The sequence below is a fragment of the Ovis canadensis genome, chromosome 20 (assembly GCF_042477335.2).
Source record: "Ovis canadensis isolate MfBH-ARS-UI-01 breed Bighorn chromosome 20, ARS-UI_OviCan_v2, whole genome shotgun sequence".
Taxonomy (NCBI): Eukaryota; Metazoa; Chordata; class Mammalia; order Artiodactyla; family Bovidae; genus Ovis; species Ovis canadensis.
In genome coordinates, this window is record NC_091264.1 from 46,630,935 (window position 1) to 46,645,208 (window position 14,274).

The following is a 14,274-nucleotide window of genomic DNA, read 5'->3' on the forward strand; positions in this document are numbered from 1 at the left end:
TGGCCTTACATTACTCTCTCCACTTACATTTCAGCGGCTGTTTTTTCAGTCTCTGAGCCTCTAGACCAGTCTCTGCTACTTCCGGTGCCTTGTTATTCCTTCTAAATCCCTTTCCTAATCTTTCAAGCAGCTCTTTACAAAGACTATTATCTAGTTACCTAGTGGTAACCTTTCCATACAAGCAGCAATTTGGTGCTATAAGCAGAGCACCTGTCATCTCTCCCAGTCTCTAAATCAAACGTAACAACAAGAAGATATTTTTTCACGAATCAGACTTCTCTTTCTAAGCAGAAATCAATCATTCTTCTATCAGTGGCAAACTGGCATATGTGAAATACAGTTAGAGATTTACCATCAAAAACAAAATTGAATGTGACAGGTTTTACTTGATCTTATATGCAAAAAAGTTATTCCGAAAATTATAAATGGAGCTGGAAAAGACACAGTATTCAACTTTACTACACATACATCTATAAAATACAGGGTAGCACGGTACAAAATGCTATCATGCACACTTAAGGCATAACAATGTCACTTTGCAAAATAACAGAAATCACAAACCTTGAGTTGTTCATCAACAACTCTTGTAACTTCTCCGGCCATCGATTCCAGGGTCTCCTGAATTGGACTGGATAACAGACCACTGGCTCCCGCCCAAGATACACCACCAACATGGTATAAATTTGGTAACAGCTGTAAGAAAAATAAAAGTAACCTCTCCATAATTAAATAATGATTTAAATAAGCACCAAAGTCATTGCAGAGTTAGTAAAAAGGGTGAAGAAATACAAGGGATAATCTAAGATAGTCTTGTTGTAAGACTCTCTACACAGATCAGAACAGGTCCAGCTTTGAGAGCAAAGGAATACTTCCCTACCTGTTTGTGCCTTAATGTCTTCATGTGGGGTGCGAGAGCATCGGACTAATCCACAGTTTTCTTCCTACTCATAAAATTCAATGATTGTGTGGTTCAAATAGAAGAGCCTGGACCAGATCCCAGGCTTTCTGATTCCCAGTTAGTCCTTTCTCTATGAAGTCACAGTTGGGGAAAAAATTCTAAGTTGAGAGAAGCTTCCTTCTACAAGTGACAGAAGGGAATTTCATGCTATCAGCTTGGCAGTATACTGCCAAGGAGTTGTTACTCATTGAAACTCCTGCCACCTTCCTGAGGTTACCCAGGACTTGATTACACCATTTGTGAGTCACAGCGCCCCCTGCTGTAAATTCTATACAGCCGGCCGTCTGTATCAGAGGCTATAAAACCCTTGGATACAGAGGCCCATCTGGGCTATGCCATTTTACATATAAAGGACTTGAGCATCCACAGATTTTGGTATCTGCAAGAGGTCCTGGCAGCAATCCCCCGCAGATTCCGAGGGACGAATGTATTTTGATTATTAGTAACTAGCATAGGGGTTGGAGAAGGAAATGGCAACCCACTCCAGTGTTCTTGCCTGGAGAATCCCAGGGACAGGGGAGCCTGGTGGGCTGCCGTCTATGGGGGCGCACAGAGTCGGACACGACTGACGCGACTTAGCAGTAGTAGTAGTAGCATGGGGGTACAGAAAGGAGGCGAAGATTAACTCAGCTCACTTTGCCACTTGTTAGTAACCTTAAAACTGAGTAGAAAGGTAAAGCAAGTTAGAAGTAGCTTCTAAAACTGAAGTTTAAAAGTCTTTTTCATTACAGAAGACTCTCATGTAGCCAGAAGTGAAACTCACCGTTTTAGAGTTCTTGGCATCCTGCATGAGTCTTTCTGCTGATTTTAAATCTTCCTGGACGGCATCTCCCTCACAGCTTCGCAAGGAGTTGAGATGATCTTGTACTTTCACACACATCCTGTCAATCATCTGCTCCACACCATAAAAAGGACAGCAAGCACCCAAGTCAGCACAGCCGATGTTCAGACAGAAGGAAACACAGAATGAAGATGGAAACATCTCCTAACTGGAACCTTTGAGAAGGCAGCTTATAGCAATTATTAATTTGTCTGTTTCTACAAGAAACCTCTGGCAACATTAACTCTGGGTAAATGTCTATGGTGTTGTGGTCCCCTTTCCTGCCTTAGGAAATGCAGTATGTAAAACAAAACTGAATATTTCTTGATGATTCAGAATCTCATAGCTACTCAGTGACTTTTTGCTTGATAGTAACTCTCTTTTATTAATTCTTATTGAGTACCCGCTACAAGTCAGACGTGGTGTTCAGCATTGAAAAAACAGAAAAAGGAGATATACAATTCTGAGACAATTGAGATGATGATAAAATGATGCCCACAGCCAGTGGCCAACTGGCCAATGTTATAGAAATCAGAACATCCCTGGAAATTTAATTTTTTAAATTAGTTCAATTATATCATATGATTTTCCACCATAAAAGCATAAGCTGAAGTTTGATTATATTAACAAAGGCAATAATAAAGTTAATAACATCTAGTTTCTATGACTTTAAGGTTCCTTCTCCCAGGTTAATTACATCTGAATCACTTTCAGTTGTTTTCATGGATTTAACCATAAAACCCAAAGAGAAGTGGCAGCTAAGTACTGTGGAAAAAAACTAGTACAGAAGGGTAAGATTATGCTCTATATCTGTATGCATAGAGACAAACATGAACAAAGCTAAGACGTCTGAAGAAAAAGACAACTACGGTGTGGTTTTAAAAGTTTCTCCAGTATTTTGATCAAAGCTGCAGGTTGTCTATTCTTAAAAAAAGAAAAGAAAATGGCGGGCTGGGGGGCTTCCCTGGTGGCTCAGTGGTAAAGAATCCACCTGCCAATGCAGGACAGGGGTTCGATCCATGATCCGGGAAAATCCCATATGCCACAGAGCAACTAAGCCTGCCACAACTATTGAGCTGTGCTCTAGAGCCTGGGAGCTGCAACTACTGAGGCCTGTGTCGCTAGAGTCTATGCTCCACAAACAGAGAAGCCCCTGCAATGAGAAGCCGATGCCCTGCAACTAGAGAGTAGCCACCACAACTAGAGGAAAGCCCACGCAGCAAGTGAAGGTCCAGCCAGCCAAAGATAACTAAGTAAAAAAAAAAATTTAGGTTATATCTATCCACCAGAGACCCTATCGTATCAAGGAGGGCAGATTTGGCAGAGGTGACAATCCAATAATATTCTTTTTTATTTAACTTCACACTTTTCTATTTATTTTGAATTATTTGAAATAACAACCATAGGAAGCCAAAATCAACCCTCCATCCCCCACAAATTCCACAATAATAGAAAATTTACGACACTGCTCAGCAGGCTGATGGTCTGATGACAGAGCTCGTGTCTACTTCCCAGAGCATCACCAGCTCTCCTTTACAAAACCAGGTTCATAACATCTACCCCATCTTCTTTTCTAGCATATAATGAAGACACTCCTGTAAAATACCACCACTCAAAGCACCTACTTTCTTGACAAAGGGTCAGTAATACTAATGCTAATGTATGAAGAACAGCTCCTATGACTGTAAAATGTGTTAAGGCTACAAAAGTGAACTATCTGGAACTCCGATAGGAAAAAGAAGTGACATGAATAATGTATGTCATGGAATAATTATCTTCCCTGGCCAAAATCTAAGCTTGTAGGCAGGGTTCACATTTTAACTTTATGCATTTACTTTGCCCTGTAGAGAATTGAATGTATGCTTTCAAAAACCTTCTTAATTGATATAAATTCCAACTCTTCCAACTACTGTATTGATCTGTGCTTCCTGAAGCAAAAAGGGTCATCAATAATTCATATTTCACTAAGAAGGAATACCTAATTTCGAGAGACAAAATGAACCACATTTTGGGTTCTGATACACAAAGAAGGGAACTGACACATACCTGAGGCCACAAAAGACTGAGAGGTATGTCGACGTGGCACTATAATAAAACTAATCATCTTTAACAATCATGAGAGACCAAAGAGACTCCTGACACGTGTGCCAATAAGCACTCACTAAGGAGAGAGGGTTTAAATGAACTCAGCAAAATGGTCTTTAAGTGGAACTTTCAAAATCACATCCAGAACAAACATTTCATTCTTTGACTCAAAGAAGACATAAAATCTTGCAAGTCCCCAAGATTCTTCTGAACACATACTTGCTAAAGTTTGGCAAAGCCCAACAGATCACATTCAGACACTTTACAACTAAGAACCAAGCCCAGAAAAGTTAAACTATTTAAGATGACACAGAGCATAAATGAAAATTTTGAAAACGGGGAACAAAGGATTCAGATTCTCAGGTCATATTCAAGTCCCAATGGTACACAAATGTAGAAAAATAAAGGAGACTGCAGTCTGAAATACTGTCATCTCTTGGGCTATCCCATCAAAGACTTCAAGGTAGCTGATGGCACTCGAGCTCTTCATTTTAAACTCTCTACTTCATCCTAGTAAAGTGTTCCATTTTTCTAAAGCAACCCAGGAAAGTTGCTAACTGCCATAATTTAAGAAGCTCACTTCCTTCCAAGGAAATGTACTCAATCATTCTTGGACTAGGTCTTCCTTAAGTCTTCATCTGTCTTCCCATGTCCTTCTATAGGTCACATATCTTCCCCCTTGAGAACACTCTGAACAGTTACAAGCTCTCTTCCATCTGACAATCTTGCTCATGTTTGAACACAGCTCTCTTTTTCCTCTCTAATCTTTTTTCTTCAGGCTTAATGGTCCCAGTTTCTTTTACCATTCCAAAGTGACACCACTGTGTGATCCCTGACTCACACCTTCCCCTATGCACCCCTCTGAATTTTCTATCTAAAACCCTCACACAACATGAGGGTAAATAAAATCGACTTCTTAGATAAAATTCTTACTGTACAAATTATGCTTTCATTAATGTGGTGGAAATCAAAACTGGCTTCTTTGGCAACTAAATCATACAGTATATCTTACTTGATGGTGACCACTTAGGCTTTTTCAAATATAGTGAGCTATAGAACCCAAGTGCAGAACTTAGAACCATTAGCCATAAAATGCCATCTTTAGTTGCTTGCAATTTGTCACACAACTGTCCTCAGTTCCAGCAAACAGCTTACTATGTGAGTGTTAGTGTCTCAGTTGTGTCTGACTCTTTGTGACACCATAGGGTTTTGCCTGCCAGGCTCCTCCATCCATGTGGTTTTCCAGGCAAGAATACTGGAGTGCGTTGTCACTTCCTCCTCCAGGGATCTTCCTGACCCAGGGATCAAACCTGGGTCTCCTGCATTGCAGGCAGACTCTTTACCATCTGGGCTACCAGGGAAGCAAATAGCTTATTCAGTGGAAAATTTTATCTTCCTCCATGTCTATTTCTTTATTTGATTCAAGAGAAATAAACTCAACATCTAGCACTGAATGAGATACAGTCCTAAATAAGATATAGCCTTTGCCATCAAACAACATAAAAACCTGGAAGTGGAAAGAAATGTTCACAATTAACCATAACAAGATATAAAGTTTGCATATGTAATCTCTACACAGACACATTTTGTTCACTGTCAAAGCTCCATCTCCTGTAATAGTGCCTGCCACATCACAAACCCTTATAAGTGTTTATTCAATGAATAAATGGGGGATGAGAAGTACTAATGGATTTCAGTCAAGGGAGAGATTACAACTAATTGGGGCTGAAGGTAGCTTTTAGACTGGGTCCTGAAACAGTTCTACAAACTGAGAAAAGAAAAGGGCATTTTAAGTAAAAGAATGAACATAAGCAATGGTACATTCAGACACTTGGGATTCCTATTTCCCGATTAGAAACAGGCATTTTATTGCAGGAGATCAGATTGGAATGTTAAGCTAAGACAAGATAGTGTAAGACTCAGGGTCAGGCTACAGAGTTCAACCACTGCATGCAAACCATAGAGCATCTATCCCTCCAGCTCCTCCCACAACTGTGCATATCTAAAAATCCCTTAACACTCACAATGTCTTAGCTTCCCTGATACAAAGAAAATGGGCTGTAAAATGCACAAAGATACCCAAAAAACAACAATAGCAAACAAAAAAAGCACAGGGAGACATGGAAGATGGATTAACTAGTTCTTGCAGTGCTTGTAAAAGACACAGGAAGGAGTTAATAAAAAGCCTTAGCAAAAGGTCAGGCAGGAGAAATAGAAAGAAAAGCCATAAAAGACACTTTGGAGATCAACGGGCAATGAATAGTGACTCTGAATGAAGAAAGCGAATGAGGCATCCAAGATGACTCCAGGAATTCTCTTCTCAGTGAATGACAAGGTCTCTGAGAGAAATGGGGAAATCAGCTGTTCCATGCTGTCAGAGGGCCATCTGGATGGGGTTGCTGAACAAACAGCTGAAAAAGGGAATTTCTGTTTAAAGAAAACAGGGACTGAGGAGACAGATCAGGAGTCATCCACACGAGCGAGTCAAATGGTAGAAGTAGCTTCAGTTCAGTTCAGTCTCTCAGTCGTGTCTGACTCTTTGTGACCCCATGAACCGCAGCACACCAGGCCTCCCTGGCCATCACCAACTCCCGGAGTTCACTCAGACTCACGTCCACCGAGTCGGTGATGCCATCCAGCCATCTCATCCTCTGTCGTCCCCTTCTCCTCCTGCCCCCAATCCCTCCCAGCATCAGAGTCTTTGCCAATGAGTCAACTCTTCACATGAGGTGGCCAAAGTACTGGAGTTGCAGCTTTAGCATCATTCCTTCCAAAGAACACCCAGGGCTAATCTCCTTCAGAATGGACTGGTTGGATCTCCTTGAAGGCCAAGGGACTCTCAGGAGTCTTCTCCAACACCACAGTTCAAAAGCATCAATTCTTCGGCGCTCAGCTTTCTCCACAGTCCAACTCTCACATCCATACATGACCACAGGAAAAACCATAGCCTTGAATAGACGGACCTTTGTTAGCAAAGTAATGCCTCTGCTTTTCAATATGCTGTCTAGGTTGGTCCTAACTTTCCTTCCAAGGAGTAAGCGTCTTTTAATTTCATGGCTGCAGTCACCATCTGCAGTGATTTTGGAGCCCCAAAAAATAAAGTCTGACGCTGTTTCCGCATCTACAAAACTTTGAAAAAGGATTCCATTTGGAAGATGAAAGGAGAAAGAGTTGTGTAGAAAGGAGGACAGACAACAACAGAACGATATTCACAACAGCATACTATCAGGTGAACCAAGAAGTGTATCTCAAGAAAGATAAGATGGTCTATAATAATGATGACAATTGTGATAATAAAAAAAAATAGCAACAAACAATGTTTACTGGTGAGAAACCAAGTACATTGCACACATTATCCCATTTAATCATCTGAAAACCTTGTTTGGGTCATCTTTCCCATTTTTACAGATGAAACCAAGCCTTAAAGAGATTAGTTAGCGACTAACATCAGTTCCAACCAAGAAGGAATAGCAGAATCTTTACTTAAAACCAGGTCATCTGACTTGAGACCCCAAGTCAGACCACTACACATACAGCCTCCTTTCATCAAAAGATAAGAGGCAAAAAGGCCTCTGACTTGGTGACCAGGTCCATTGAGTCTCATCTCAGCAGACAGACAGGGACAGACGACACATTCCAAAAGGTTGTAAAGTGAATGGGTAGCAAGAAGCCATGAAAGCAAGTATAAAAACCTGCACATGAAAGGAAGGAAAGAGAATGTGTTGAGTAAATAGCTCTAGGCAATAAAATTGTCTTTAAAAAAAATGAGAAGACATAGCAGAGGCTGGCAAACTATAGGCAATTCGGAGCCTGTTTTTATAAATAAAGTTTTATTGGCTCAGCCACACTCAAGTGTGCAGATACTGTCTGGCTGCTTTCACTCTATCACAGCACAGCTGAGCAGTTGCAACAGAGACCATATGGACTATAAAGGCTAACTACTATTTGGTTGTTTTATAGAAGTTTGCTGGCTCTTGATTAAGAGCATTTATAAGATGAAAATAAGAGATCAAAAGCATAGGTGCAGTGTTGAGTCTTGTGAAGGTCTTTCCTAAACAAAGACTAGAGACAAAAACAAATATATGAACTTTTATGAGACTTCAATGTTTCATTAAAACACATTTTAATCCCTTCAGTGTCACCGGGGAATGATGACTGCCTATGCGGTTAGCAGGAGTAATCACAGAGGGCCTGTTCTTTCTGTGTTCCTATTTCTGGAAACTTCAATAAGAAGTTTCAATAAGGAGGAGATAAATCTCTCCTAAGGCGACTGAAACAATTAAAGTCTGAAAACTGCTAATCATCATGTCCTAAGAAATCCCCAAAGTGAAAAGGTGGCAATATACCTACTACATAATGACTCAAATAATTCAGAGCGATGTCACCCCTACAGAATTAAACATCTGTATATGCCTCCTGTGTATAATTTCCTCTCGACTGAGAAGATGAAACTTACTTTTAAAAATTAGCATTAAAGGTTGCGGCAGTAATTTTTTTGGATGAGCAACAAAACCCCTGAGAATGAGGGAAAAAGTTAAAAGGACATTGAATGTTATGGTAGCTCATAAAGGAACCAAAGGCAAAGGTTCAGTGTAAGATTTTCACTCTCTCACTGCTTTTAATGTTAAACACTAAAACCAGGAAATAATAGCAAACCATAAAGTACTAAAAGCTAAAATTAGTCCCTTATAGGAAAAAATTTAGCTGTTTAAGGCATTGGTAAGTTTGAAAATAATATTTTCCTTCCCCAAACTCCCTGTTACTTCACTAATATTCATAATTAATGTTTTTCTTAACAGATATTGCTGTACTTTTCTTATATAAATAATGCATGCTTACTATAAAGCATTCAAACAAAACTGTGAAGACAATAGAACTCAACCTAATCACAGCACCTGAGATAACCAGTATTTACATTTTGGTGAACATTCCTGAATCTTTACATATACAAAGTCATCCATATAATTTTACCTACTTGAAAGATCATACATGACAAATTTATTATGAACACCTCTCTTTCAAGGAAAAGGAATAACAAAAAGTTAAACAAAAAAGGAATAACAAAAAAATTAGAATGGATCTTTATCCAAAGCAGTAGAATACATATTCTTTTCAAGAGTACATGGAACATTCTCCAGGATAGATCACAGGCTGGGCCACAAAAGAATTCTCAATATATTTAAGAAGGCTGAAATCATATCAAGCATCTTCTCTGACCACAACAGTAAGGAGACTAGAAATCAGCTACATGAAAAAAAAAACTACAAAAACCACAAACATGTGGAGGCTAAACAATATGCAATTAAACAACAAATGGAAGGCTGAAGAAGTCAAAGAGGGAATTAAAAAGAAAAACAACTGCAAACAAATGAAAATGGGAACGCAATGACCCAAAATCTGCGGGACACAGGAAAAACAGTTCTAAAAGGAAGTTTATACCCATACAAGCCTAACCTGGGAAACAAGAACAATGGCAAGTAAATTACCTAACTTTACACATAAAAAAAGTAGAAAAAGGAGAAATAACAAAACCAAAGTTAGCATTGGCCAACATGATATAAGGAAAGAAATCCAAGGGTCAGAACAGAAATAAATGGAATAGAGACCAAAAAAAAAGTAGAAAAGATTAATGAAACTAAGAGCAGTTCTTTGAAAAAGGCTTTGTTGAAAAGATATCTTTGTGGTCTGTCTTGAAAATATCAACAAAACTGATAAATCTTTAGCCAGACTAATCAAAAAAAAAAGAAAGAAAGAGGGCTCAAATAAATAAATCAGAAATAAAGAGAAGTTACAAGTAACATCACAGAAATACAAAGGGTCATGAGAGATTACAACAAACAAATACAGGCTTTCCAAGTGATTCAGTGTAAAGAATCCAGCTGCCAATGCAAGAGACACAGGTTTGAACCTTGGGTCAGGAAGATTCCCTGGAGAAGGAAATGGTAACCCACTTCAGTATTCTTGTCTGGGAAATTCCATGAACAGAGGAGCCTGGTGGACTGTAACCCATGGGGGGTTGCAAAGAGTCAGACATGACTTAACTAAACAACAACAAACAAATATACACAAATAAAATGGACAATCTAGATAAATTTTTAGAAACATACACTCTCCCAAGACTGAATCAGTAAGAAATAAAAAATATGAACAAACCAATTACCAGTAATGAAATTAAATGAGCAATTAAAAAAAACAAAACCTCCCAACAAACCAAAGTCCAGGAGCAGACGGCTTTACATGTGAATTCTACCAAACACTGAGAGAAGACAGAACTCTTATCCTTCCTAAAGTATTCCCAAGAGTTGAGGAAAAACACTTCCAGAGTCATTCTCTGAGACTAGCATTACCCTGACACTGCAAAAATTAAAATGATATTTGTACGGATAAGAAAATAAATAAACCATAAAAAGTAGTTTCAAGTAATAAAACTTTTCCTACCAGTTGGCTCCTCTCAATCTACTGAAATGAACATTTTTGAAATGAACAATTTTTACACCCCTCTGCTTTTATTTTGGTGACCTCCATTTCAAACAGCAGATTTACATCTGTGTTTTTGACTTTTGATGAATTAGAGAGGTTTATCCTAAAAGTAAAACTTTAGTATACTTCTAAATAAAAAGTAAAACAAAAACTTCAGTATACTTAAACTCAACTCATCTTTCTCCCTCTTCAACAGCTAACTTTAGTTTCATTATTTTTACATTAAGATTTCCAGTATTTACATATTTTTAGTATAATAATAATTAGGTGTTCCCTTCTTGTCTAAGTTGATATTAAAATTTTAAATCCACTAAAATGCACAGTACAGAATTATGATTATGGAATTCATAGAGGAATAATGTAATAATAGTATACCTTTTAATTCTGCAGCTCAAAGCAGATTGCCCCAAAGTGGCAATTTTTTAAAGCTTTCTTTCAGCTTTTATAACTTTGATGATTTCATTTCTGGCACAGTTTCTTATTTATATCTCATATTGTATACTTTCTTTTCCAAAAAGATCTTAATGACCCAGATAACCATGATGGTGGTTATCATCACTTAACTAGAGTCAGACATCCTGGAATGCAAAAACAAGTGGGCCTTAGGAAGCATCACTATGAACAAAGTTAGTGGAAGTGATGGAATTCCAGTTGAGTTATTTCAAATCCTAAAAGATGACGCTGTGAAAGCGCTGCATTCAATATGCCAGCAAATTTGGAAAACTAAGCAGTGGCCACAGGACTGGAAAAGGTCAGTTTTCATTCCAGTCCCAAAGAAGGACAATGCCAAAGAATGTTCAAACTACTACACAATTGCACTCATCTCACACACTTGCAAAGTAATGCTCAAAATTCTCCAAGCCAGGCTTCAACAGTACATGCACCGTGAACTTCCAGATGTTCAAGCTGGGTTTAGAAAAGGCAGGGGAACCAGAAATCAAATTGCCAACATGTATTGGATCATAGAAAAAGCAAGAAAATTCCAGAAAAACATCTACTTCTGTTTTATTGATTACACCAAAGCCTTTGACTGTGTAGATCAAAACAAACTGGAAAATTCGTCAAGAGATGGGAACACCAGACCACCTTACCTGCCTCCTGAGAAATCTGTATGCAGGTCAAGAAGCATTGAAACATGTATAATATCATATATGAAACAAATCACCAGTCCAGGTTCAATGCATGATACTGGATGCTTGGGGCTGGTGCACTGAGACAACCCAGAGGGATGGTACGGGGAGGGAGGAAGGAGGGGGGTTCAGGATGGGGAACACATGTATACCTGTGGCGGATTTATGTTGATGTATGGCAAAACCAATACAATATTGTAAAGTAATTAACCTCCAATTAAAGTAAATATATATATATGTATATAAAGAAGCAACAGCTAGAACCAGACATGGAACAATGGACTGGTTTCAAATTGGGAAAGGAGTATCTCAAGGCTGTATATTATGACCTCGCTTATTTAACTTATATGCAGAGTACATAATGCAAAATGCTGGGCTCAATGAAGCACAAGCTGGAATCAAGACTGCTGGGAGAAATATCAACAACCTCAGATACACAGATGATACCACCCTTATGGCAGAAAGCAATGAGCCTCTTGATGAAAGGAGAGTGAAATAGCTGGCTTAAAACTTAATATTCAAAAAACAATTATTATGGCATCTGGTCCCATCACTTCATGGCAAATAGATGAAGAAGCAATGGAAATAGTGACAGACTTTCTTTTCTTGCTCCAAAATCACCGCAGATAGTGACTGCAGCCATGAAATTAAAAGACGCTTGCTCCTTGGAAGAAAAGCTATGACCAACCTAGAGAGCATATTAAAAAGCAGAGACATTACTTTGCCAACAAAGGTCCATCTAGTCAAAGCTATGGTTTTTCCAGTAGTTGTATATAGATGTGAAAGTTGGATTATAAAGAAAGCTGAGCACTGAAGAATTGATGGTTTTGAATTATGGTGTTGAAGAAGACTCTTGAGAGTCCCTTGGACGCCAGGAGATCAAACCAGTCCATCCTAAAGGAAATCAGTCCTGAATATTCCTTGGAAGAACTGATGCTGAAATTCCAATACTTTGGCCACCTGAAGCGAAGAACTGACTCATTTGAAAAGACCCTGATGCTGGGAAAAGATTGAAGGTGGGAGAAGAAGGGGACGACAGAAGATGAGAAGGTTGAAAGGCATCATCAACTTGATGAACATGAGTTTGAGTAAGCTCTGGGAGTTGGTGATGGACAGGGAAGCCTGGTGTGCTGCAGTCCATGGGGTCACAAAGAGATGGACATGACTAAGCAATTGAACTGAACTGATACTTTCTTCTGTTTTGCTGGAGAATTTCCTCAAAAAATCAGCTTTTCATATGGAATACTGGGGGTAAAATTTCTGATTCCCTGTCCAAATATAATTTTATTCTGCCCTCACTCTGTCTGATAAAATGGCTAAACCTCATTTGTTTCTAGGATAGTTCCCTTGTAAGATGACCTGTGTATTCTCTCTGGAACTCTTTAAGATGGTGTTTTGGTTTTTGTTTTTTTTTCCTTTATTCTAAGTGTTCTGACCAAGTATGGTCCTTTACTCATCCCTCTAGATCAATTTCAATAGGTTATATCAACTCCAACATTCATATGAAATGCTTTTCTATTATTTTTACTCTTTTAACTTTTTCTATGATGTTTCTTTTTAACCTCTAGAGTTCCTATTAGAAGGCTATTGGTCATTTTTAATCTATTCACTATTTTGACTTACTTTTCTCTCATATTTTTCATCTGTCTTACTGCATGTTATAAAGATTTTCCCTGTTTTCTACCAAAGAAGTAGCTTAATTTGTGCCCTATCAGTTAACTTAATTCTATATTATAGTTTCCGTATTTTTCAATTGCTAAGCATTCTTTCCTGTCCTCCGATTACTCCTTTTCATAGCAGCTAATTCCTATTTTATGGATATAATATTCTCTAGAATCCCACTGAAGTTATTAAATTTAAAAAAATTTTTAAGTTTTCTGCTCTACTTTGAACCATCTGAGCTCAGTTCTTTGGTGTATCTTCTTTCTTTGACATCCTATAGATTTTCCTTGAATATTTTATGATCCTTGGGTTTGGCTATGTTTTTGGAGGAAAATATTTCACACCTTTTTAAAGTTGAGTAGAGAGAAAAAGAATGAAGTAAAAGAAAAGAATAGTTTCTCTTCAGCACTTAAGTATTAATTAACATTCAACAAATTCTTAATTATTCAGAAGAATTTGGGAATTTGTTTCCTACTCAGAGAAGTGAAATGGAGTAGAAAAAATGGAACAGAAGGTCTCCAATGTATTAAATCTGATTACCCTCAGATTTTATCATCTATAATCTAGGGTTCCTAATAGTTATATATAAATCTAAATCACATCTTACTGCAAGGAGATCAAACCAGTCAATCCTAAAGGAAATGAACCCTGAATATTCACTGGAAGAACTATAGCTGAAGTTAAGCTTCAATACTTTGGCCACCTGATGCAAAAAGTTGACTCACTGGAAAATACCTTGATGCTGGGAAGGATTAAAGGCAAAAGAAGGAAATGGCAGAGGATGAGATGGTTAGATAGCATCACCGACTCATCGGACATGAATATGAGCAAACTCTGGAAGATAGTGGAGGACAGAGGAGCGTGGCATGCTGCAGTCCATGGGTCACAGAGTCATTATGCCCATAACTTAGCAACTGAACAGCACCTTACTGACAGTCTTAAAATGCACAAAATCGTCAGCAACGAAAACTGTATATTTAGTATAAGAATTAACCTACATTTTCCTCCCTCTACATCTTCCCCCAGACTCTACTTACATTTGTTGTCATTTTCAGAAATGGGTTCTTACTGTCCCATGGGAAATGATTCAAACGATAGAAATCCCTGGTCTCTGGCTCTTACGAGGGTCAGTTCAGCGT

The 14,274-nt window shown here is 38.4% G+C and overlaps 1 protein-coding gene across 3 annotated transcripts in view; it reads right to left on the bottom strand.

Annotated features, from left to right (window-relative positions):
* Window positions 1-14,274, bottom strand: part of CARMIL1 (capping protein regulator and myosin 1 linker 1) — a 306,445-nt gene that overhangs the window by 60,396 nt on the left and 231,775 nt on the right. For all 3 annotated transcript variants that reach the window (XM_069563603.1, XM_069563602.1, XM_069563601.1), the window contains exons 25-26: window positions 1,722-1,850; window positions 562-693 (exon numbers count right to left, since the gene is read on the bottom strand). In XM_069563603.1, the coding sequence (XP_069419704.1) occupies window positions 562-693; window positions 1,722-1,850 (261 nt within the window). The remainder of the gene's footprint in view (window positions 1-561; window positions 694-1,721; window positions 1,851-14,274) is intronic.